Genomic DNA, 25,419 nt, shown 5'->3' with positions numbered 1-25,419 from the left:
GCCTGCTGGTTCCAGAGAGACCACTGCTGCCACCTACTGACACGGAGAGGAGATGGATCACATTAAATTCAGCCCAGAATTTATATATTCAATTAATTACTGTATACAAGTAATAAAATGTATGTTGTTCTACGATTCAAATTGAAAAAAATAAACACACTAAAACATCCTAATATTAATAAGCATTGAGCGCAGAATCCAAATAGCTTTAATGTTTAAATCAAGGCAACAAAACCAAAATATTTAAACAAGAGAAAAATAATCCAAAGAAAATAAAGGAGGCAACACTTTCATTATTGTAAGTCTCGTTTTCATTATAGACAACAAATACCCTTCTCAAATAAAAGAGGCCTCAAAACCACTTTTCACATAATAGTGAAGTTCCCTTTCCATGCATCTGGTGCCATGGCTGGTTCTTCCTGTTGTATGGCTCCTCCTACTGGACAAACAGATGCACTGCTGAATGTAGTGATAAAAGATATTTATTATTGCAAGTAGTCCTTTAGCTCGACAGTCGACACCATAATGAACCAATGCACAAATACAAAAATTACATTTAGGTTAATAACGAAAAGAGAGTTTAAGATAGTGTTGGAAAACAGTTTATTTCACGATATTTGGTGTCACAGAAATAAATTGGAGATTTGGTATATCAGGATTTGTATGTAATCAATGCTGAACAAGCAAACAAACAATAATGAGTGACAGATTCTCCACAACCATATGATCACAGTAAGATATATAAATAATAGTCAGATGTATAGTCTTAAATCTGGAAAACATACGTACATATGTATATATTTATTGGTTATATTACAATGGAGCAATTTGGAAATGAGATGCCTCTATTTATTAGACATCACAAAACTACACCACACCTCGGTGAGTTACAAAGGACAGTGAAACAGCACTGACGTGATTCCTGACCAACAAATCATCTCCAATCATCCCACCATGGCACCGCAATTAAAATGGACACTTAAAACGGTCTCAATCCTACAACGAGCTCTTTGGAAATATGCCTCACCTTCCTCCGCCCACCTGCTCTGTATGATGATATGATGATATAATGAACTGCGTGACCACTCTTCCTTTACAGCAAAGCGCATCAGGTGACTGGTGACATGTTAGCGCTCAACCCTTGGTCTTTTGTTTGTGAATGACAGAGCTAGTTGCAGTGTTACAAAGCTAGGTTCTTAATGAATAGGCTACTTGGAGAGAGATTAAAAAAAAAAAAAAAAAATGAAAGCAGCATTACATGGTTCACGTGAAAACAACATTTGTGTTCAAATCAAAAGATAAAAACAATTAAAATGTACTTAAAAAAAAAAACTCTCCTCCGTGGATATGATAATGAGTTGATATAGGAAAACCCTGCATCTCCAATTTAGGTGATTTTCGTGTTTTTACTTGAATTGAAAGTGTGACTAAATCTCATGACCCAAAGGACCTTGAAACCAGTTCAAAACACCAATGTAGAAATTCATAAACACATGGTTGTCACTTTGAAAACACTTACTTGAATGTAGCACATGGGTCCCATCATGATACAAGCCAAGTTGCGCTCTGAACTTTCCACGGTAAAGTGTCCTGACCTAACCAACATAATGTCACTAGGACCTTAAAACAAAGCCCGGATAAAAAAATAAAATGAAATCATTCAACCTCAATTTCCAAATCTAAAATATTCTGCACACATGATTACAATCTTCAGACACTTATTTTATTGTCTTGGCGTGCAAAAGACACTCTTCCACATGTAAGTGCGTGTTTCCAAGTTGTAGAGGTGGCATGCCTGTGCAGAGAACAGACCTCCAATCCCAGTGTCCACATGTGGTATACACTCCTGGATTGAATCCCTGTATGAAGTGAGAAGTAGAGTGCAGCAGAAGTGCCCTATAGTGAGTGAATGGATGGGTTACTGTTTCCATACATTCAGCAGACTCTCTGGGACCGAGCAAACAGCCACAGCACACAGCAGCCTCCTCAGTGAGTTGTGTTTGTTGGCCCTCTCGACTCCCCACGCCGGCTCAGTGAGTTGTGTTTGTTGGCCCTCTCGACTCCCCACGCCGGCTCAGTGAGTTGTGTTTGTTGGCCCTCTCGACTCCCCACGCCGGCTCAGTGAGTTGTGTTTGTTGGCCCTCTCGACTCCCCACGCCGGCTCAGTGAGTTGTGTTTGTTGGCCCTCTCGACTCCCCACACTGGTTCAGTGGGTGAAATAACCCACCTGGTGCAATTTGTGCAGGAGACTGTGCGTGAGGTCAAATGTGCTAAAGCTGACCCCGACGGCGATAGGGCCTTTGACCCAGTTCATACTCAGGCCCTTGTACAGACCGCGCACCACTCCCTCCTTGGTCACTATCGCCCTCATCGTGCCCAGGATGGTACCGTAGGACCAGCCCGTGACGCCGGCCGTCTGCATGCGTCTTCGAACCACGTCCAGGGGGTACGAGGCCGACTGGCCGATCAGGCCGGCACAGGCTCCAAACGCCAGGCGCTCCAGGGGGTACGGCTGTGTTCTCTTGGTCCTTTCTAGGGAGGCAAACAGTGAAGGAGAGAACTATTATGAATGGGAATAGAACATTTTAATAAAAAACTTCAAAATAATTCCTTCGTTTTTACAATTTTAAACAAGAAAGCCGCACGAGACAACGCCAACATGCTCAAGTTGAGGACAAAAAAGTTGGAAGATACATTTTCATTGTGTTCCTTGTAATAGTTACTTATTAGATTAGATTCTAATGTATTGTCATTGTACAGCACAAGTACAGTACAAGGAAAGGAAGTTGGCATCTAACCAGAGTGCAAGTTAACAGTAAAGTGCATTAACGATATACAGTGTGATTAAATGTAAACAAGTGATGTAATATATATATATAATGAAGCTACTAAGGAACATGCTAAACTGATCTATGTATAGTATTAAACAGGTAAACATATACAGTATATACAACAGTATTATTGTACATGGCTATCATACAGTGTTATATGGGTCTACTATAGGTTGAGGTAGGTAGTTATAATTACAGTGTTGGGCAGTTGTAGGCAGTGAATCATCAAAAATTCAAGCATCAAAAATCTTCAACTCATGCAAAATGCAGCTGCACGGATACTAACTAAAACTAGAAAATGTGATCACATCACATGTCCGCCTTACACTGGCTTCCTATTCAAGCCAGATCTGACTTTAAAGTGCTACCTACAACATTTTTAATGGGCTCGCACCGCTCTATCTATCCGATCTGATCTCTCGATACTCGCCCACTCGTACTCTGCGCTCACAAAATGCGGAGCTTCTATCGATTCCTAGGGTTAAAAAAAAATCCGCCGGCCACAGAGCCTTTGTCTACCTGTGGAACAAATTACCTGCCATCGTCAGGTGCACCTGCTCTGTCGAAGCTTTTAAATCCCTGCTTAAGACCCATCTTTTCTCTCTCTCCTTCAACCTACCCTGATCTCACCTGGTCGGGGACTGACCCTTAGATTAATCTGTCTAGTTTAGTTCGGATGTCTATTTGCTCCCATGTCTGCTTTTGGGAGAACCTTTTTAATCTCTGTCTCAACCGGTCCCATGGAACAGCTTCATACCACCTTCTGTCTGGCCTGCAGTGCTGAACCTTACCTGCTCTGCCCTGACCAATTCTGAGTGATTTCTCCTGCCCCCCGGTACGGCCCTGAGCTATTGTCTAGTATCTCATCCTGTATCCATACGCTTGCAGTAGTTCTATCTATTACTCAATTTCATAATTTTCTTATATACTTTGATTCTACTGTCACCATGTATGCATATGCTCACTACATGTATTTATTGCTCCATCTCCGCCCACTACAAGCATGGGAACTCTCTACCTACACCCCCCCCCCCCCCCCCATCTCTCTGAGTGGTTGTCTCGTAGTGTTGACCAAGGTGGTGGATGTCTCGGGGTCTTGGCCAAGATTGCAGTGACTGTTCTACATGCACCACGCGGCCATGGATCAGCTTCTTACCGTCTTCTGTCTGTGGTCTGTCAACGTGGTTTAGACGTGGAGTTCATTGCTGGGTTAAGTACTTCTATTCTATTCACATAATATGCTTACTACATATATCTATTCTATTCACATATATGCTTACCACTTGTATCTATTGCTATGTCCGCCCATCACAATCACGCAAACTGTCTAACGCCTCTCCCATCTCCCTGTGAGTGGCTGTCTCGTAGTGATGACCGGAGTGTTGGATGATGACCGGGAGGATGCGACCCTCTCTGCGCCGCCCCCTTGCCTCAAATAGATCTGCCATCAGCTCTATTTTTTATCTTTCAAAATGTTCAGTTGCTATTGCATGCAATCATCTGTGTTTCATTACACCTATGAGTGCATGCTTACCAACTGTTTCGCCTGTTTTATTGCAACACTACTATCACCGACATCTAAGAAGGGAGATCCCCCCTTGAATGGCCCTTCTAAGGTTTCTCTCCTCCACATTGCCCGTGGTGCATTTTTTTCCTATTGCTAGGTTTTAGTGAGTTTTTCCTTACCTTCGCGTGGGGTATGTCTGAGAGTGTTGCATTTATTTTACTTATTTAAATTATTTTGGACTTTATGGCGTTTTTGTTTTTGATTTATTGTGATGTTTGATTTGATTTGAAGGCAGTAGTTAGGTATAAACTCAGTAAAGGCAACAGAGTTCAGAGTTCGTACAGTATGGGCAACAGAGCATAGAGTGTAGGCAATAGAGTTCAGAGTGTATATGGTATGAGGGTGGGGTTTTCACTGTGGTACAGAGTTCAGAGAGATGACAGCTGAGGGGGAAGAAGCTGTTATAGAACTATGACATTTCAAGGCACTGCACTGAATAAAGACGCTTGGTTTACGACTCTCATCAGCACCTTTCCAATGTACAGTTTCTTCCCCTTCGGATGTATATTTTTTTATGATCTCTTTTTCTTACACAGTACATTATTTGTATGTCATAAATGTCTTGATGAATTGAAAATAGAGGACCCTGATGTAAACAAGACGAAAGTATTTTTCTGGGCTTCATCCTCTTAGTAGTTGTTAGTATTGAGCTGTACTGTATTGTACCCATTCTGCAATCTGTTAATAAAGTTCTTTTTTTTTTTATCTACTTTTTCTCCCCATTTTCCTCCCTTCCCCAATTTCGTATTGTCCAATTCTACCCTCCCCTGTCTCGAACGTTGTTAGGCCATGCCTCCCACAAGAAGCTTCTATCCCCAGGCCATCAGGCTGCTAAACGAACAATGAATGAACACTACATAACAACAACCACCAAACGCACATAGCACACACATCCACACGCACACACTCACTTTAAACAAACACACTGTAGCACCCACTCCACACACTTATAGCACACACCCACTTTAAACAAACACACTGTAGCACCCACTCCCCACACTTTATATTTATGGATGAAGGATTGCACTACAACTCGTACACCTTACTGTAAATTGTACCTAAAATTGTACCTCATCCCATTTCTGCTTTGCACTAGATAGTACTGTACATTAGTACACTGCATAGTATTGTGTATTGTATATTATATGGTAACTCAGAACATTGTACATATGTCTATACCGAACACTGACCTCATTTTCTTCTTCTAAATTCATGCTATATTATGTTATTATGTTATTTGATACTATCTTGTCTAGCACAGTCTCTGGAGCGTAACAGTAAGAAGCATTTTGTATGAAAGTATCCTGTACTTCTGTATGACAACTATTAAAGAACTTGAACAAGCCGGCTGCAATGTGGACGAAGCCTTGCATCACGTGTCCCCTCCGGTACTCGAGGAGGCAGCCGTCGCATCTTCTCACCTGCACAGTGCGATCTCTCAGCGGCGAGGGTCTGCGTGGGAGGGACACACCGCCCCCGTAGTTTCCTGATTCTACTGCGCAGGCGCACCAACCGACCTGTAGGAGTCGCTGTCCACAACGTCCGATCCCCACCCACCAGCTTCCCACCCCCTAATACTGCCAATTGTATTAGTATGAACAACCAGCCAAGCTGATAGCAACGCCGAGAGCTGGGCTCGAACACAGCATCTCCTGTGTTGGTGGCGAGTGCCTTGCCCACTGCGCCACCTAGCCGCCCTGTTAATAAAGTTTTCAATCAATCAAACCTACCTGCATGTAGTTTCTTGAGTGTTTCATAGGTGAAGAATGTGATGCCTGCATATGGTATGACTCCCAGGATGGTGGGGGTGAATCCTTTATACAGCGTCCTCAGCCCCTCCTCTTGGGAGATGCGCACAAACACGTGCATGATGTTGCTGTACCTGCGGGGGGGATGTTAGAAGATTCCATTAACTCTGTGAATTAGTCCCGTGAAATAGGAGTTGGTGAAATTTCAATGACCAACTCAGTATCTGAGTTTGAAAGTATATATACAATTTTCTTTTTAATGAATGGCTTGTTTTGGATAACTACAACTAACCCCAGGACTTGTGTATATCAGGAAGTGTTATTTTGGATCATTATCCCGTTAGAAAGGGTAACTAAATCTACCAACAGTCAAGCTTGAAATAGAAAATTGGAAAGAAATATGACAAGAAAATTGCTGTGACATTCCAAAACCTTTTTGACACCCATCATTTAAAAGAAATAGAATTGCATGACTTTTCCAGGTTTTCCATAACTGTAGGAATGCTACTTGGCATATTATCTGCCAGGTTTGTATAGAATGAATGAATGAATGAATGAATGAATGAATGAAAACTTTATTTAACAGATTGCAGAATGGGTACAATACAGTACGGCTCAATACACACAATTGTTAAGGGGATGCAGACCTGAAAAAGACGTTTGTCTTGTTTCCATCAGGGTCCCCCATTTTCAATTCATATAGACATTTATGACATACACAACATACATGACATTTATGGCATAGGGACATATAGGTATTTAGTACTGATACATTTGTGACATAAACGGTATTCAAATATACAGTACTGTTACCCCTAGATCCTGACAGAGTATATACATATGATGGGGAGGGGACTGTACATTAGGAGGGGGTGGGTGGGTGGGAGGGGAATATACATACGGCGGGGAGGGAATATATACATGCGGTGGGGAGGAGACTGTCTATTAGGAGGTGGTGGGGGTTTTGGGCATTTACGGTGGCCAGTTTCGAATTGCAGCCTCCCGTAGGTGCTCTTTAAGAGCAGTTTTGAATGTGGGTAGGGATTCACATTCCTTTACAGCTTTGGGTAGGGCGTTCCACATTGATGTGGCATAATTGCGAAACGTGTTTAGTCCCTTGTTTGAGCCGAATCTGGGTTTAACATGATTTGTTGAGCTTCCTCTGGTGTAGTGGTTGTGGTATTCACTGACCTTTGGGAAGTATTTTGACATGTACATGGGTACCTTAGTCGTATAGTGTATCTTGTAGACCAGGCCCATTGCAAGTTGCTGTACTCTGTCGTCTACTCTAAGCCATCCTAGGTTGTCAAAGTGGGCAGGGGTGAGGTGGGTTCTGGGGGTAAGTAGTAGTCTGACCAGTTTGTTTTGTGATGTTTGTAATTTTGTTTTAAGCGCCTTTGAGGTGCTTTGGTACCATGAGGTGCACGCATAGTCGTAGTACCCTTGAATGAGTGCTCCTGCCAGTCTTCAGGGTATTCTTGTTTACCAGAGAGGAGATCCGGTACAAGAATCTAGTTCGTTGGTTGACTTTTTTTTATTACATTGGATGCCATTTTGTCACAGGAAAGATTTGCCTCTAGGATGGAACCCAGGTAGGTAATTTCGTCTTTCCTTGTGACTGCAACTTGTTCCTGTTTGCGGACGACTCAGCCCTGCTGGTCTCTGACAAGAACAAGTTACAGGTTGAAAAAGCCCTTAGCTCGGAACTAGGCAAAATCTGCATATGGCTCGCTGATAACAAACTATCATTACACATGGGCAAAACAGAGTCCATTCTCTTCGGTTCAAATAACAAACTCAGCAAGACCGACGGCTTCTCGGTTACAGTGGGTGACAATATTGTCACAAGGAAAGATGAAATTACCTACCTGGGTTCCATCCTAGAGGCTAATCTTTCCTGTGACAAAATGGCATCCAATGTAATAAAAAAAGTCAATCAACGAACGCGATTCTTGTACCGGATCTCCTCTCTGGTAAACAAGAATACCCTGAAGACTCTAGCAGGAGCACTCATTCAAGGGTACTACGACTATGCTTGCACCTCATGGTACCAAAGCACCTCAAAGGCACTAAAAAACAAATTACAAACATCTCAAAACAAGCTAGTCAGACTACTGCTTGACCTGACTCCTAGAACCCACCTCACCCCTGCCCACTTTGACAACCTAGGATGGCTTAGAGTAGACAACAGAGTACAGCAACTTGCAATGGGCCTGGTCTACAAGATACACTACGCGACCAAGGTACCCATGTACATGTCAAAATACTTCCCAAAGGTCAGTGAATACCACGATCACAACACCAGAGGGAGCTCCACAAATCATGTAAAACCCAGATTCGGCTCAAACAAGGGACTAAACACGTTTCGCAATTATGCCACATCAATGTGGAACGCCCTACCTAAAGCTGTAAAGGAATGTGAATCACTACCCACTTTCAAAAACACTCTCAAAAAACACCTACGTGAGACTGCAATTCGAAACTGGCCCCTACAAATGTCCTAACCTAGTTGTACAGTAAATGACCAAGTAAGGCTTTGTCAGTATTCCAATGTACAGTGTAAAATGTGTGTGTGTCCCCTACCCAACCCCCCCCCCCCCCCCCCCCACCTCCAATGTACAGCCCTTACCCACCCACCCAACCCCACCCCACCCACCCAACCTCCTACAATGTAGTTTCTACGTCAAATGTATATACACTCTTTTTCTGGACACTTTTGTATCACAAACAGTACTGTATTTGCAAATCTGATATGTCATAAATGTATAGATGTAGCAGATGTCTATCTGTATGTCATGTATGTCATATATGTTATGATGAATTGAAAATGGGGGACCCTGATGTAAACAAGACGAAAGTCTCTCTGGTCTGCATCCCCTTAACAATTGTATGTATTGAGCTGTACTGTACTGTACCCATTCTGCAATCTGTTAATAAACTTTTCAATCAATCAATCAAACAATATTGTCACCCACTGCAACTGAGAAGCCGTCGGTCTTGCTGAGTTTGTTATTTGAACCGAAGAGAATGGACTCTGTTTTGCCCATGTGTAATGATAGTTTGTTATCAGCGAGCCATATGCAGATTTTGCCTAGTTGGTGTTAGTCACACTAGTTAGCTTGTTTCCATCCAATTGTCAAAGCAAATCTTAAGCAGACTTTTGCAATGGGTCGGGTTGAGGCAAATAAACGTTGTACCTGAACATGGAACATAGGAACGTCAGAAAAAACAAAACATCAATTGATAAAACAATGCTTGGCCGTCTAAAATCAACTTCTATCGATGAATACAGAGAAGCACAGACAAACATTCCGATGCACAAATAGATGGGTGTCTCATAGGGGTGACTGGGGCCTTTATTATTATTACTACATCAAGGTATTACTATTGTGCCATGAGCCATCATATCCCTGTGGGTAATGTGGTTTCTTCCAACAGACTACATATTATAACAACATTATAATGAAGATGTCACACATGTGGGTGGTGTTTCAATAGCTCCCGGTCTCCCCTGACATTACAACAGAGCAGGGCAGTTCTGTCTGGGGACGTTTGTGGTGGAGAATCCATAGGCAGCCGTGTGCTGCATTATTTCACCATGTTTAAATTCACTTTGGAAATGTTGTGCGATGTGTATTGGACCTGATCAGTCATGCGAGATGTTATTCGCTACGTCATTATTTGTCCAAACAAAACCACTTCAATCCAGCTTAATACTCGATACTTCATAATGTGCTGGGGCTGTCCTCCCCGATTACCATTATTTGGGCTTCGAAGCTTCAGCAGTAATTATCATCGAATAATCTAAGCTTCATTCAAGAAGGTTTCAATGCCGGTGGGTGTGTGAGCGCTGTAGGGTCGACAGGTTTTCTGAAAGTTCATATGATGTTGCTGTCGGAAAAGAAGCGATTCTCAAAATTATTGTTGGATTATTATTTCTAGAAGCCGTTTCTTATGCCGACATAGGGGTAAAATAAAACAACATCAACCAAAAACAAAGAAAACGAAGCATTTTCTTGACATCCATTACCGTGGCAGCAGGGGAGGAAACTAACTTTTTGGCTTACAAGCCAACTGGCGAGTATCTGATTTTTTTTACCAGCCAAACAGATTTTTTACCAGACAAAAAAAATCGCTAATTGTGATAATTACTTGTTTGTATGTCAAGCCGCGTCAATGTTGTGTATGCATCTGGGTAGGCACACTGTGCCTTTAAGACAGCACGGTGGTCTTACGACAGTGCTGTGAAGTACCGTCAAGTGTTGTGGTAACGTCAGTTGGGTTGGTGTGCTGTTGTGCACAGTGCACTGGTTGAGCTAGCCCCTTTCGTGACTGCGATGTGCAAGCCAGGGGCTTTTGAGCATGAAATAAAATGTCTAACCTTACGTCGTAGTCCGGTGCTTTTTTGGAAACATTATAGTCATAACAGATACACCTAGCTGGCTGCTTTGAGCACACGGGGCTAACGTTAGCTAGCAAGCAGCTATAGCTAAAATGCTAACTAGAAGCTAACCACTGTATACAGTTCCAGTAGACTAACATTACACCTCTGTGATTTAAATGTGTCCTTAGTAACTTATACTCGAGGGTTGTACTAGGGTTGGATGCAGTTCCCCGTTGGTCAGTCTGTCTGTTTTCCATCTTCTGCTGTGTTTAACGTTATCTGTTTGCGAGTGCTCCTGATGGCTAGCCTAGTACCGCGGGACTTTTATTATTATATGTCCGCGGGTTGGCCAGTACTGCGCAAACGTTTATTAAACATTATATGTCCGCGGGTGGTCTTGTGCAGTGCTCTCGTGGCACTGTCAACTAAAGCGAACACTCAGAAGACGCGCACCGTTTGCCAGTGCAGTGATTGCAGAATGTTTTATTTTTTTGTATACTCGCCAGCAGGGGAGGAAACTAACTTTTTGGCTTACCAGCCAACTGGCGGGTATCCGATTTTTTTTACCAGCCAAACGTAAAAAATACTAGCATTTGGCCAGTAAAGTGGCCTAATTTCCTCCCCTGCGTGGCAGAGATCGAAGCATCGGGTCAGCCCTAGAATACGCATACAAATACCTGGATGGAAACGTGGCTACTGGCGCGTGTCATCGCCATGCAGTACATACACTCGTTCCGTGGGAGTAACAAAACAAAAATACAGAATTTTTCTTTTGAAAGTGACCAGCTGACGTGACGGTGAACCCAGATGGAGAGTAGCACATGTGGTGTGTAGGTGTAAAAGCATATGAGGAGGTGAGTGCCTACGTTTCCTTGGCGGTGACTGCCATCCTGGCCCGCACCATGTCCAGAGGGTAGGTGAGCATGGTGGCCGTGATGCCGGCCAAGGAGCCTGCCAAGAGGCGTGGGAACGGGGGCAGAGCTCTGCAACAAGCACAGAGAACACATCTCTAAGCATGTGTGCCTATGGATCTGTCACACAATAATAATACACAGTGTGCCACTCTAAAATATATGCGATTTAAATTTTTTAAATAAGGTTTGTTGAAAATGAATTACTTATTGGATTGAATGTTGATATCATTTTAGCCACGTGCTTTAGAATTCTTTGTTCCACATTGATGTAAGAGGAATATTCACTCACACCGTCTTCACTTACATTCAACGTTTCTGCCCAAACGATCTTCATCGGGTATCTGAATAAACAATGAAAGTAAGCCGTATGGGCGAACAGGAGAACAAGGTCCAATCAGAGGGCTAAGACAATCAGTTTACACAATAGAGCCAATCAATACATGGCCCATTCAGGTGATAGGGTAGGGTAGGAATAATCACAATTTATACCATCAACAGTAAAAACCCACATATCAGCATAATTAATAATTATATTTTCAGTATAATGCAAAAATTCCAAAAAGGTATATTAAGAAATAAACCACACGAATGGCAAAGTAAATTACTAGGATGAACTACATAAAAGGCCAAACCAGTATTGGTGACATACACAGTGTAAATGGTACACAGCCACAATCTCACAGTAACCATGATAACACATAGACTACAGGACTCAAAGGTAACTCAAGATGATATGTCCAGGTAGATTATGTACCAATGGCAATACATACACTTGACAATAAAGACTTGATAATTACAATGTTTTAAGAATATTCTTCCACACTAACAATAATATAATCAATAATATGTAAATAACACCTTGGCACAATATAAAAGGGGGCATTTTTGCATTACATACTGAACATATATTTCTGAATGATGTTGACATTTGGGATTTTACTGTTGATAGTGAAAGTTTGATTACCCTATCACTAGGTAGACCTCCCACACCCTTCACCAGGTAGACCTCCCACACCCTTCAAGTGTTGCGTAAACTGATTGCCTTGGCCCCATGATTGGACCTTGTTCTCCCATATAATAATTATATAGGTCACTTCTATTGTTTATTCAGATACCTGATGAAGGTCGGATGACTGGAATGTTGTGTGTATATTAAAGTTGAATGTAAGTGAAGACAGTGTGCAGGACTTTTATTTGTTTATGTGACGACTGTTCCTCTTTTACACACCTGTCCAGAGATAGTAAAAATACATTATTATAAACGTACATACATTTCTTTTCTTTTTTTATTTAAGTACTGTATATCGGCAGATATGTCTCGTCGGAAATGTAAGCTCTGTATTAGTATCCGAGCAAAAATTCTGATATGGCCCTAATTGTGGTTAATCACAACTACATACTGTGGTATAGAATAGAGTATCGAGTCACAACTCACTTTCCCTGGAAGCCGTAGCGGCCTCCTAGAAGTCTCTTGTACTGTTCATGGGAGCAGAACTGGATGGCAGCGTAGGGAACGACTCGCACCATGGTGGCAGAGTTACCTCTCCACAGACTGAGAAGCCCATCCTTCAGGTACGTACAGTAGATCAGTCTAAAGGCCTCCTGAGAACAAGGACAGTGGTAGAACACACACACACACACACACACACACACACACACACACACACACACACACACACACACACACACACACACACACACACACACACACACACACACACACACACACACACACACACACACACACACACACACACACACACACACACACACACACACACACACACACACACACACACACACACACACACACACACACAGTAAAGTCTTAGGTGTGTGACGAATGACGATTCAAAAACAATTTCATATGATCCTGGTTCTTTAGGCAAAGATTCAATGAAACATAAAATGTTATATTGTTGACTCAAAGTGGAATCTGTACTGCCATCAAAACCTATTGGTATGGAGTTGTGTTTATAAATCTGATGTGTGGGTTGGATTTGAGTAGGTATACTGTTGTAGGGGATGTATTGCTGGCCAAACTCACCTTAGCTGAGAACCTGTTTGTGGATACTGTGGTGGAAGAGGAAGGAAACAGAAACACAAAGTTGACACAAATATACTTCCCCATGCATTTAGATGGAAGTACTCAAAACATTGACTTAAGTAAAAAATTTAAAATATCCTGACACAAAGGCAGTCTAGTATGAAAGTAAGTTAAGTAACACAATGACAATTATACTTACTGTAAGTAAAAGTATATAATTACTTGCTAGTATATAATTACTTGCTCTTAAAATGTACCTAAAGGTAAAATCATCATGCATATCCGTATTATGATTTACTAAATCGTATAGGCCTGGGTTCTGTCCGTTTGCCAGGATGGGACCTAATTAATTATTGGTGACTAATCCCAAATAAGCTGTTTGACCCAAATATAATAACACAAATATAAAGACAAATATACTGAGAGATGGCTATGCACACTGTTACCTAACCCTGGGTCATATTATGCGTTTGAATATATCTTGTATTGTGCGTGTGTGTGTGTGTGTGTGTGTGTGTGTGTGTGTGTGTGTGTGTGTGTGTGTGTGTGTGTGTGTGTGTGTGCGTGCATGCGTGTGTGCGTGTCTGTCTCATAGGATAACTGGCTGATAATTGGACAACAAACCTCATTTTTCAAACCGGATTTCTTTGTTTCAGTTCCTGCTTTTTGATTCACATTGTAGCGTTAGTTTGGGAGCTGTAGGCGTGGGCTGATTGTTTTGTTTGTTACTGGGAAGCAGTTATAGGTGTAGATTCTAGATGCGTCCTAGGGCACACCCACACCAAAAACAATTGTTGTTGCTCAGTTGCTCCAGCCAAGTGCATGGCTTGGACTCTATTTTACACTCGAAAGATCCCTAGAGATTCAATAGAGTCCAATAAAGGATTTGGCACAATCAACCGGATTTTGTTAGACAGGCATCCGACTGAAACAAAATGGAACGTGCCCCGTCATCAAGCAGACTATTAGATTACTATATTTGCAGTCTCTGTGCATTGTGTTTAGAAAGTGTGCTGTGAATGGGAGTAGTACTTGCCTTGGAAGATGATCTTGGTTCGGTCCAGAGGGGCGATGACTGTTTTGGCCACAGCTCCAGCAAATGCTCCACACACCAGTGAATTCAACACAGTCCAGGTCTGCCTCAAGTCCTGTTCTCACACACGCACACACATAGAATAAGCAAGATAGACATTATAAGAAAATCACATGTGAAACATGATTAAATACAAGAACTCAACCAGTCTCTCTCATCTCAGACAGAGTGATAGGAATGAAAGTGAGTATGTTGTAGTTTGTTTATTTAGATAATACTGTACGCTGGAGGTATTAGTCTGTGTGCTCTCTAGTGTGCTGCAGATGTAACCTGACCAGTCTTTCAGCAGTTGTCACCAGCTTCCCCTTAAAAAAAAAAAGGGATTTCCACCTGTTTTAGGAATTCCTGTATGTGTTCTTCCTGTACTCCAGGACAATTCAGTCAACAGTTGTGAGCATGTTACTCTCCTATAAAGCTAGACATCAGGGAGAGAATCCTCCAATTGGCGAGAACCCTTAATTCGGTAACTGGGATGTAAAATCTGGGGCTGCTCCATAGACAATGAATGGGGCTCCGACTTCATGAGTACAATGTTTATGTGAGCTCTTACATGCAAATGAGCTTTATAGCCTAGTATTGCTAGAAGGTCTGAAGCAGAATTAAAGCCTCCTTTGGGTGTAAGAGCTCATACAAACATGTCCCATTTCATTTGTCTATGGAGAAGCCCTATATTTTACATCCCAGTTACTGTACATCACCAATTGGAGGATTTGCTCTTTGATTTCTAGCTTTAGGAGAGAGTTGTGCATGCTCACAATTGCTGACTGAATTGTCCTGGGTCAAAGGAAGAACATATGTGAATTCTTAAAATGGGTGGTATTCCCCTTTAACAGTATTTCATTGTATCTGTCCTTTGTTTATACAGGTAAGCACCATGAGACTGAGATAAAACACATTGGACAAACATTTACAGTTCCAACAAAGATTTTGTTGAACACCAACAAACAAATGTATATCAAATGAAATAAGTACAAGCAACATCTAAAAGTTTAAAACGTTAAAAGTATTCCAACGGAATGAAACGTTGAACTAATTTCAAGGTGTTCAGTAGTTCATTCCATTTTTTACAGGGCATCCCTATCGATATGTATGTTATGTCAGGTTGATTAGCCATCTTTAATGGGCTCATATTGACCATAATTGGAAAAAAAGTCACTGAAATTTCACCTACTGTATCTGTGCTTTTACTTATAGTGACAGGATGAGGTGATTTAATATGTTTGAGTATTCTGACGCAGAGTCCACTATACACGTAAAATCTAATTTAGTCCCATTCAAATGTATTGCAGGACTAGTATTGGTCTGTGCTTTGTGTTAGCAGCAAAGACTAAATAATTTCATGAATGACCAGTTAAGGGTTGCAGACTTCATTGGTTGTAAAGGATTTGCAACCAAATATTAAATATGACTGACGATTTATCTACCGTAATTACTTTGGTCCCCTAAAATGGGGGCACTATGTATAAAAAGGGCTACAATTCCTACAAGGTTCACCTGATATGGATGTAAACACAGCGTTCCCCACTGTTCTTAGGTCAGTATTTGTGGTGGTGGTGGCTGGCCAAGGTGCATCAGCAGTGGAAAAGACTATACATACCCCGGCAAGAAGTATTGTTAATATGTTATTGTGTCCGTTTTTAAGGAAATCTATTTGTGGTGGGTCTGCCTTGATCATATTAATTAATACAATACATATAGTTAGCTGTTACAGACATCGTCTACACCAGGCGTTCTCAAAGTGCGGCCTTCAGAAATGTTTCTGGCGGCCCGTGGTGAATTGCTACGGTGTAAATGCATATACAGTTTTAAACCAACCTACATCACACAGTACTTTGCTTTTAAGTACTGTACTTTTAAGAAGGTAAAACTGCGCCCCCTGGGCTAAGCTGTCAAATTAAGGATGACAGCTTGTTGAAAGCTTGCTAGGCTACTGGTTGCATGGCAACGAACTAGGCATCTAGTTTAAGGATAGTTTACTGAGAGAATGACATGTTGCACCTAGGTTACAGCAATGGACCCCATGCTAGATCTCTAAAGAATGGTGAGCTAACAAAGTATTTATACAGGAGAGTAGACTAAACTAAGTGGAGCATTGACGTACACAATATGGATTATAGATATGATGTACAGTGATATCTGGATCATGACGTAGAGATAGATATGATTGGGAATGATGTAGCGATATGAGTGAAGGCTGTGTGTGTGTGTGTGTGTGTGTGTGTGTGTGTGTGTGTGTGTGTGTGTGTGTGTGTGTGTGTGTGTGTGTGTTGGAAAGAGAGTATAAATACTATGAGAAGGCTATGAGTGTGCATATGTGTGTACAAGTTGAGAGAGCGGGGGGGGGGGTAGTGTGTGTAGATAGATACAGTATGTCTGGGTGTGAAGGCTATGTGTATTCGATTGTGCATGTGTGTGTTTGCGTATGATATAGTAAGAGACAGAGAGAGAGAAGGTGAGAGGGAATGGGATATATAGTGTGTTTGTGCATGTGTTAGAAAGAGAGAAGTGTGTTGATATATGTCCCTGTCAGTCTGTCTGATATTGTGGTGGGCCAACACAGATAAATGTATGTATGGAAAACCTCCTCAAATTAAAGCTGAAAGTCTGCACTTCACCCTAGAAGCCGTTCCATTTCAAATCCAATGTGCTGGAATACAAAAAGTTATTTGAGGGATCCTTGTTAAAAACGTGTGCGGAATGCGGATATCATCCGATATATCAATATCGGCATTTTCTCACTCCCAAATATCGGTATCGGCCCTAAAATAATCCAGTATCTGTCAGGCTCTAGTTTGTGTGTGTGTGGGGGGGGGGGGGGCATTATGTGTGCATGCATGTGCGTGTGCGTATGTGTGTAGCTGAACAGGCCAATGATCTAATAAACAATCCCACTAGCTGATCAAAAGAGTGCACTTTAGACATGGTCTTTTGCAATCCTTGCAATGGGGGATTACATACAATAAGTAGCATGCTGACTTCTCACAACAGATGCCCTGAAGGGTAGAGTAGTGTACAAGTAATTACAAAGCATCCGTTCTTCTACTCGGCAACATCCTGACACAGGCTACATACATCAACATAACCAGTACTGTAGGCCAATGAGCAACTTTACTGGAGCAACCGGTGGTTAAGTGCCTTGCTCAGATAAGATAACATAAGTTCTGTATCGTTAGGGCTCAGCTTGGCTTCGCCTTCTGCACTATCTCGCGTACGTGCACGCGTACTGAATAAACCACAAATGTACCTCTAATACCAGTATTAGTCTGACCACACCCCTCATCAGCTTACCTTCATAAGCAGGTGTGTGGTCACCTGCTCTCCTCCTTCTCGCTTTCACCACAAGGAAGAAGTGCCTCGGTAGATCCCCACACTTGACACCATGATGGAAGAAATTGGATTAGGAACAGCTTGGGAAACAAGGATACGTTGACATCATATCTTTATTTTCTCTCTCACTATTTTCGAGAAAATACGGCGATATTGTCTTCGTACTGGAGTGTCTAGAAGATGATGATCATTCTACAAACCCTCCACCGGTTTTCGTATTGGGAGCACGCCGCTGCATGCTTCTCAACTGCAGTTCCTTGCTGTGTTTGTTGGGGTGAAACCTGTCAAGCCACAGCTGAACTGTCGGACATGCCGCTGTTGTGAGGAGCGGTGCGTTCCAGGTTGGGTGAGTAGTGTTTGCTGGCGGGCTCCACTTGTCTGTTAGTGCTATGGGGGCTACTAGACGAAGTTTATGGAAACCGGCCCCAGGCTAGGGTCCTTTGTTTAGCCGTCTAGGCGACAGAAGGCCTTGGTCTGGCGACCATTATAGTTTTAACTAGTGGGCCGCGACCATTGACACTGGTGATCCCTGTGTGTTCTGGACGAGTGGATTCTCTCTGTCACCGTGTTAAGACCCCGTCTTTCATATCCAAATGAGAGTATTCCTTCACGAGGGGATATGTGCATGTAATGTGCGATAGCGGCAGATTCATGTTCAAAGTCAGCTATACAGGCCAGTTGGTACTGTGCTGATTCCGCCGGACGTGTTATTATCACCGTTGTGAAGCGGTGTTGACGTCTTGTTTTTCCTTTTCTCTTAAAAAGTGAGGAGGGTTCAGAACGGCGGCCTGTCTGGGTGAGTGTTATGTCATTGTTTACATGTTCATAGCTTACGGTTAGCCGGTCGGTGGCCTGGCGCGGGGTGGCTTGGCTTCTCGCGCGCCGCCGGGAGCTCGCTCCTGATCGCGTGCGTCGTAGATCGGCGTCTCGCGAGCGGAAGCGATAGCACCCGAACGGCTGGAGCAGCCGTTAGCTTGATGCTATTCTGTTGAACGTGCTTTGATTTTTAACATGTTTTACACTTTTGACCACGACGTCATCCTTGACAGGGGATGTTCGTCAACCCTGCCCGAGCCTAGACGGGGATTGCGTCAACAAAGAGGACTGTAGCGACTGGTGGAGCGGCGACGCTGCCCGGATCGAACAACACGGGACGCTTGTGACTGCACTTCGCTGATCTGCGTTCCGGGCAGGTACGGGGTTGGCCAGACCCTCATAACACGTCTTCTGGTTTTACCTTGCTAAATGTATTGTGAATGACGGTGTTTTTTCCCAAAACGTGTGTTGTTGCAATGCATTTGAGATACGTTGCGGGTTGTGTGTGAGCTGTTTTTGTCACTGGCAGTAGCTTCTCCGTGCAGGTCGTGATGTATTGATCTGGTTGTTGTGTGAGAAACATCATGGTGTTTATGTGTACCGTGTACTCACTACTAAGGCAACTAACCTATGAAGCTATGCTTGGTGACGAGTGAGTAAAAGAATGTTCTTTCTCAGACTGTAATGACAATGAACAGTGAGTTCACACATTAACAGGTTTTCCTGTTTTAACTGGCCGTATTGAGGGTGAAATAGGAGGATTGTGTTTCCCCCCCCGGTTCCCTGGGGACTTTATCACCTCCTATCAGACATGTTGTGCATTAATTGTGTCTTTTGTGTGGTAGGGATACGATGTAACTCTCAGCTTGATTGCTGAGGTTGTGCTAAATCTGCTGGAGAAACTTATTTCCTAAAGGGAAATTGGTTTGGTTGCTGTCGTGTGCTTAGCAAGGCCTGTGGTCGATACTAATCGAGAATGATGTATTCTCTCATTGTGATGATGATGGGTTGTGTGTGTCATGTGACCTACAACTGGGTTGTACTGGCCACAGAAGCACATGTGTATGTTGGACCGGGGTTCTTAGAGCCCTCTCTATTCTGTGTTTTTCCTTAGTAAAAATCAGATAGCAGGTTAGCTCGTGCGCTGTGTGGAGCTGTGAAACGCTTCATAGAGCTGACTATGACTGTGTCATATTCTCTTTTTGTCGTTACGTCGTATCATGGGTGTGGGGTCGTAAAGGGGTGAACTGGTAACCTTTCCTCTCCCCATTGTTCTGTCGGTCAGGGGTACACCCCCTGTCCTTCAAGGTTCCCGTCACGTGGCGGTTCGGCACGTTACGGGGGGGGGGGGGGGGGGGGGGAGGGAGTTCCTGGTCCCACGGCCTGGTATATTGGGCGTGTGCACCGCAGGAATTCCCCCGCCATAGAGTACGTCACCGTGCGCGTCTCTGTTGGTAGGACTTCCGTGTGCTGTTCAGGTCCATGTGATGGATCTGTTTTCAGGGGGGGTGGTCAGGGCTCCTCCTCACCAAGCGCCTACTCAGGCCTTCTGTGAGTTCGGACTCCTTCTTCCATGTGATCCATGTGAGGAAGCCTCCATCAGAGTACAGAGCCTTCCTCCTCAGATTGTCAAAGTGAGTGGACCCTCTAGAAGGGTCCTTTTCTATTGTATGTATATTCGATTCAATTCGTTTATTGAGTGTGTATGGGTTCGGTGCCTCTTCCCCGGAGGCCCTAAAACCAGTTTTTTACATGGCTCAAGGTGCAATATATTCTTTTCAATCTGTACAGCTCGCGTGGGAAGTCTCTCTGGGGATCCCCGTCTCTTTCCTATGGGAGGGTGGTGGGATGTAAAAATGTGTACATTTTTTACCCCGGCTGTGTAGACTGGGATACATACTGTTGATGCTTCCTTCTTTCTATTCCAGAAGTGTTGGAGTTAGGGAGTGTCACACCCCTCTTGTCGTTCCCCTGGGCGCCTTGGGGATTCAATGGCAGGTCTAAATGGCCTGTTCATTGATGGGGGTGTGTCCCGACGCACGTATAGTGCTAGCTCGCTGTAAACAGGCGATTGACTGGCACGCCTTAGTTGCTTGTGGTTGAAACAGCGTTTTTATAAAGCAACTGAGATGGGGGTTTTTCCTCTTCCGGCGACCACATCCCATGACCTGGGTGGGTTGTCGACGGATCCTCGTTCATGTCTGGGGGATGATGACGGGATGGATCTGAACATATGTAGTGGGGTCTCACGCCCTTGGGGTGGGCCACCAGGCGCGGTTCGTCCCGACGTCTGGGTGGCGCCTTCTTTTCATGTTAAGATCAACACGCATATCTGCCCTTTTCCTGGGGCATGTCGGCGTGGTTAGGGCACGGGACTGGTTCTGGTCACGCTGGTCCAGATCAGTTGAACCCGTTGTCCGCCGGGGATGCAGATCTGCTGTTCTGGTACCCTGAGGGACTTGGGCTTTTTTCAGGGGGAAAAATGCCAGGTCGGTCTGGGTGTCACAGGGTTAAGCGCTATGGAGACCCTGGTTGGGTATGTTTTTACTCAGCACTGTCGTCATGGCTTACAGCCATGCCATTCTGTACGCGCTCGATCTCGTCGGATCTCGGCCGCTACACAGGTTGGTCCTGGTTAGTACTTGGTTGGGAGACCGCCGGGGAATACCAGGTACGGTGTGCTTAGGGGCTGGTTCTCCATTGTTTTTCGCTCCTCTCTCACGCATGGCGAAGAGGGGCCTGTGGGGGTGGTTTTTTGACCTCCTCTGGTGACCCTGTGCTTCCCGTACCGCCAGGCCCGGTCCGAAGTGATGTTTGCGACCCGTAGGCCTGGGTTAACCCTTTTTGGAAACTGAAACACTTGTACTGCGGTATAGCCGGTGTATACCCGCAGGTGTGTTTTGGAGTTTTTTCTTGAGGGGTTATAGGAACAACCACCGCATTGGGTAACACCGAGGTGGTTGATTCCCTGGTGTGTTGGAGCAGTGTCAACTCCCGGGTTCACCGGTTGAGGGTGCCCCTGCACGTTCATGACGTCTGCCAATCGTGTCAGCCTTCTCTGCCTCGACCCCTCTGGGTGGGGGTTGTTAAATGGAGGCTTGGTCATGCAACACCGCCAGCTTACGCTCCTTCCGCCGGGGCGGCTGTGTTCAGCTGTCCCCTCTGGCGCCTGTCTCGTCCGCAGTCTCCAGGCTAGGGTTAACAGCCTGTTGCCTGGTTTTTCCCCGGTGCGCTGCCTGCTTCCGTTGGTTAACCTTTTTTGTGTGCTTACGGCCATGCTGACTGCCTATTCTGCAGGGTCAGTGTGCCAGGCGGTGTACTATTGGGGGGACGGGGCCCGCTCGGCTTACTGGCCTGGTTGGTTCCGCCTGGGAATACCAGGTGCAGTAACTGAGGGGCCTTTGTCCGAATACGCTGGCGATGTGGGGGGCGGGGCACTACGTGCCCACCTGGTGGGGTCTTGATGCTGGCATCATGGACTTCTCCGGGCCCCCATTCCAGGGAGTCCAGTCCTTTTGGTGGGTCTGGGTCTTCCTTCGTGCTCCGCTGCTACGGCCTTGCCACGGGGTTGGGTTTGCCCTTGACCCCGTGATTCTGGGGGCAGTAACGAGGTTGTTCCTCCGTTCGTTCCCGGGTGGCATGCGGGTTGTGCGTGTGTGTAGTCGTGGGTCAAGCCACGGTCTGCTCACCCTGTGCGTTAAGTTGCTTGAGAGCTCTTCGCACGGTCGGGTCCGTCGCCTTCCCGTGAAGCCTCTAATAGGGGGGATACCCTCCATTAGGGGGGGTCGGGGGGGCTCGGCCCTCCCTGTTCTGATGGTTTTGGGGGGCTGTCAGCGGGGTGTATTTGTCAGCCAAGTGGCTCCGCTTGGCCTCCCTTGTGCAGAAGGCGAAGCCAAGCTGAGCCCTAACGATACAGAACGTTAGGTTATGACTATAACCAAGTTCTGTTAGTTAGGGCGATGCTTGGCTTCGGACGGCCGCTGCAGCCCTTGACCTCACCTTGTGGTGAAAGCTTGGGAAGGAGGAGAGCAGGTGACCACACACCTGCTTATGAAGGTAAGCTGATGAGGGGTGTGGTCAGACTAATACTGGTATTAGAGGTACATTTGTGGTTTATTCAGTACGCGTGCACGTACGCGAGATAGTGCAGAAGGCGAAGCCAAGCATCGCCCTAACTAACAGAACTTGGTTATAGTCATAACCTAACGATAATCCTTTATTGATCCACTTGGGCGGCATAGCAGCATGGGGGAGGGGAGGTACAGGTATGGGCACGGTAATAGTAGAAAGACATAAATATATGCAATAAAATTAGATCTGAATATAGAAATACGAGAAAAATAAACAATGTAAACAAAGGTGCAGATGAGGGTCAGTATGCCCAATTGGTTATATTATCTGAATTATAAGAATTTGAATCTGAATATATACTATGAGTAAGAGTAAAAGTAAACAGCACATGAATGCCTCTCCCTCCACCTTAAAACCTGCAATGCTTTGTATAACAGTGTACTGCGTTTTATCACTGGAGATACATTTCTTACTGACTGCATTGTATTTTATTTATCTATAAGGCTCCGTTTATAAAGGTTCTCCATTATCTCTGCTCTTTGTTTTCTTTTAAATACTGCACATGTGGTACCACGTCACAAGATCACTTAGCTTTAGATACATCACCACGTGTACAATATATGCTCCGCTCAGAAGGAATGAACTGGAGAACACCTTGAAATTAGAAACATTTCATTGCGTTAGAAGATTTTAAACATTTAAAAGTTTTGAACTTTTAGATTTAAAATGTTGATTGTAATCGTTTCCTTTCATTTCCTTATTTGTCTGTTGTCTACACAGTATTTCTGAACTGTATCTGTTTAACCAATGTGTTTGTTCAGTCTATTATACAGGTCTCTCTTGAAAGAGAGATATCGATCTCAATGAGACAACCTGTTTAAATAAAGGCAGTAGCACATACTGGGGCATACAGATCCTCATCTGTACATTACACTGTTTATCTTTCTCATATATTTTATATGCAGAGTTAATTATATTGTTTACACTGTTTATTTATTTATTTGATCATATTCAGATCTAATTGATATGTATATGTATATATTGTATATATTCTCTCCCCGCCGTATGTATATTTCTCTCCCACCCACCCACCCCCTCCAAATGTACAGTCTCCACCCCAACGTATGTATATTTCTCTCCCACCCACCCACCCACCCCCTCCTAATGTACAGTCCCCTCCCCATCATATGTATATACTCTGTCAGGATCTAGGGGTAACAGTACTGTATATTTGAATAACGTTTATGTCACAAATGTATCAGTACTAAATACCTGTATGTCCCTATGCCATAACTGTCATGTATGTTGTGTATGTCATAAATGTCGATATGAATTGAAAATGGGGGACACTGATGTAAACAAGACAAACGTCTTTCTCTGGTCTGCATCATCTTAACAATTGTGTGTATTGAGTCGTACTGTATTGTACCCATTCTGCAATCTTTTAAATAAAGTTTTCATTCATTCATGCAGTCGGAGGAGGAAAATAAAAAGTACTCACTTTTGCTTGGCCGGAGGGTGGCAGAGACAGTGCTGTGGCCTGGGCTACTGGCAGTGCTGTCTGGTGGTCCTGCTGCTGCTGCTGCACACTATGGGCCATGTGTGCCCTGGCTTGACAGCAAACCGGGCAGCAACCGGGCAGCAACCGGGCAGTCAATCAATCAATCAATCAATCAATCACAACCAGCAAACCACTGAAGAACAAAGAATAGTTGTAGAAATAAGGACGACTGTTTTAAACACTATCTTGAGCATACCTCCCTCCCTATCATCATAACAAACAGGCGGTGAACATGAATGAATGAATGAATGAATGAAAACTTTATTTAACAGATTGCAGAATGGGTACAATACAGTACGGCTCAATACACAATTGTTAAGGGGATGCAGACCTGAGAAAGACGTTTGTCTTGTTTCCATCAGGGTCCCCCATTCATATTCAATTCATATAGTGAACATGTTGGGCTTTAATCGCACTACACATGCCATGGTTTTGAAATTGTAGTCAGTGAACAAAAAACTGAACTGGCCGAAAAATAGTTAAAGAGCAACTGCGCACATAGTTGTAAGAAACACACAACAGGCCTATACCATATCGCCAATGACATTTGCTTTTTTCGAAAATAGCGTGTATTTCATTCTTACCTTCCCCCCTGTGCTTGAAAAGACAAAAATTCGTGATTCAATCTCCTATGCGTTTATCACTCAGCAGTCAACCCAAAGACATTTCCTGGTGTGTTTGCCTGATGTTTCTTGCAACACAGAGTGGGTCAACTTGTGCACACACGTCTTGTTGACGCTTTTCTGAAGGTGATTGAAAAGGACAGCTGTCAAAACTGCGACATTAGAAGCTTACCTATTTTTAGATGTTTGTCTGCACGAAAATTCTACGTGGAGATGCTGGTTGGTTTTGCGCAGCAGATTATTGTGTTTTCAAGGGTTTACCAAATCGAGGTCACGTATGCTTTATTATTGACTACAATACCCAAAAACAAACATCGATGCCAGCGTGAAGTCTCGCGTGGATAAGGCGGAGTTGCCATGTTGGGTTGTATGGAGGATCCCGATCGCATCGCACATGGTATTATCAGGTCTAATTAATTGATTGTAATAAACAACAT

At 43.8% G+C, this 25,419-nt stretch overlaps 1 protein-coding gene across 2 annotated transcripts; it reads right to left on the bottom strand.

Moving 5' to 3' along the window:
* Positions 1-592: 592 nt before the first annotated feature.
* Positions 593-25,275, bottom strand: LOC311224357 (mitochondrial coenzyme A transporter SLC25A42-like). 2 transcript variants are annotated; one of them, XM_084309317.1, is made up of 8 exons: positions 25,155-25,275; positions 24,300-24,492; positions 14,528-14,639; positions 13,492-13,517; positions 12,880-13,046; positions 11,397-11,513; positions 6,129-6,280; positions 593-2,532 (listed from the first exon to the last, which is right to left on the bottom strand). In XM_084309317.1, the coding sequence occupies exons 2-8, from the start codon at positions 24,396-24,398 to the stop codon at positions 2,207-2,209; spliced, it is 999 nt and encodes a 332-aa protein (XP_084165443.1). In that variant the 5' UTR covers positions 24,399-24,492; positions 25,155-25,275; the 3' UTR covers positions 593-2,206. The 2 variants fall into 2 exon arrangements, with proteins under 2 accessions (XP_084165443.1, XP_084165444.1); XM_084309318.1 differs by lacking the exon at positions 25,155-25,275 and adding an exon at positions 24,944-25,064.
* Positions 25,276-25,419: the final 144 nt, after the last annotated feature.

Source organism: Notolepis coatsorum (assembly GCF_963971535.1).
Source record: "Notolepis coatsorum genome assembly, chromosome: 2".
NCBI lineage: Eukaryota > Metazoa > Chordata > Actinopteri > Aulopiformes > Paralepididae > Notolepis > Notolepis coatsorum.
The sequence above is the reverse complement of the archived record's forward strand: the minus strand, read 5'-3'. Positions and strand labels throughout refer to the sequence as shown.

Excerpts from the sequence above, each read along its gene's own strand:
- LOC311224357 (XM_084309317.1), bottom strand. The coding sequence starts at position 24,398 with ATGGCCCATAGTGTGCAGCAGCAGCAGCAGGACCACCAGACAGCACTG. Across the intron at positions 14,640-24,299 it reads CACCCTCCGGCCAAGCAAAA|GACTTGAGGCAGACCTGGAC; the intron begins GTGAGTACTTTT and ends GTGTGAGAACAG. Across the intron at positions 6,281-11,396 it reads GCAGTCACCGCCAAGGAAAC|GTACAGCAACATCATGCACG; the intron begins GTAGGCACTCAC and ends TCCCCCCCGCAG.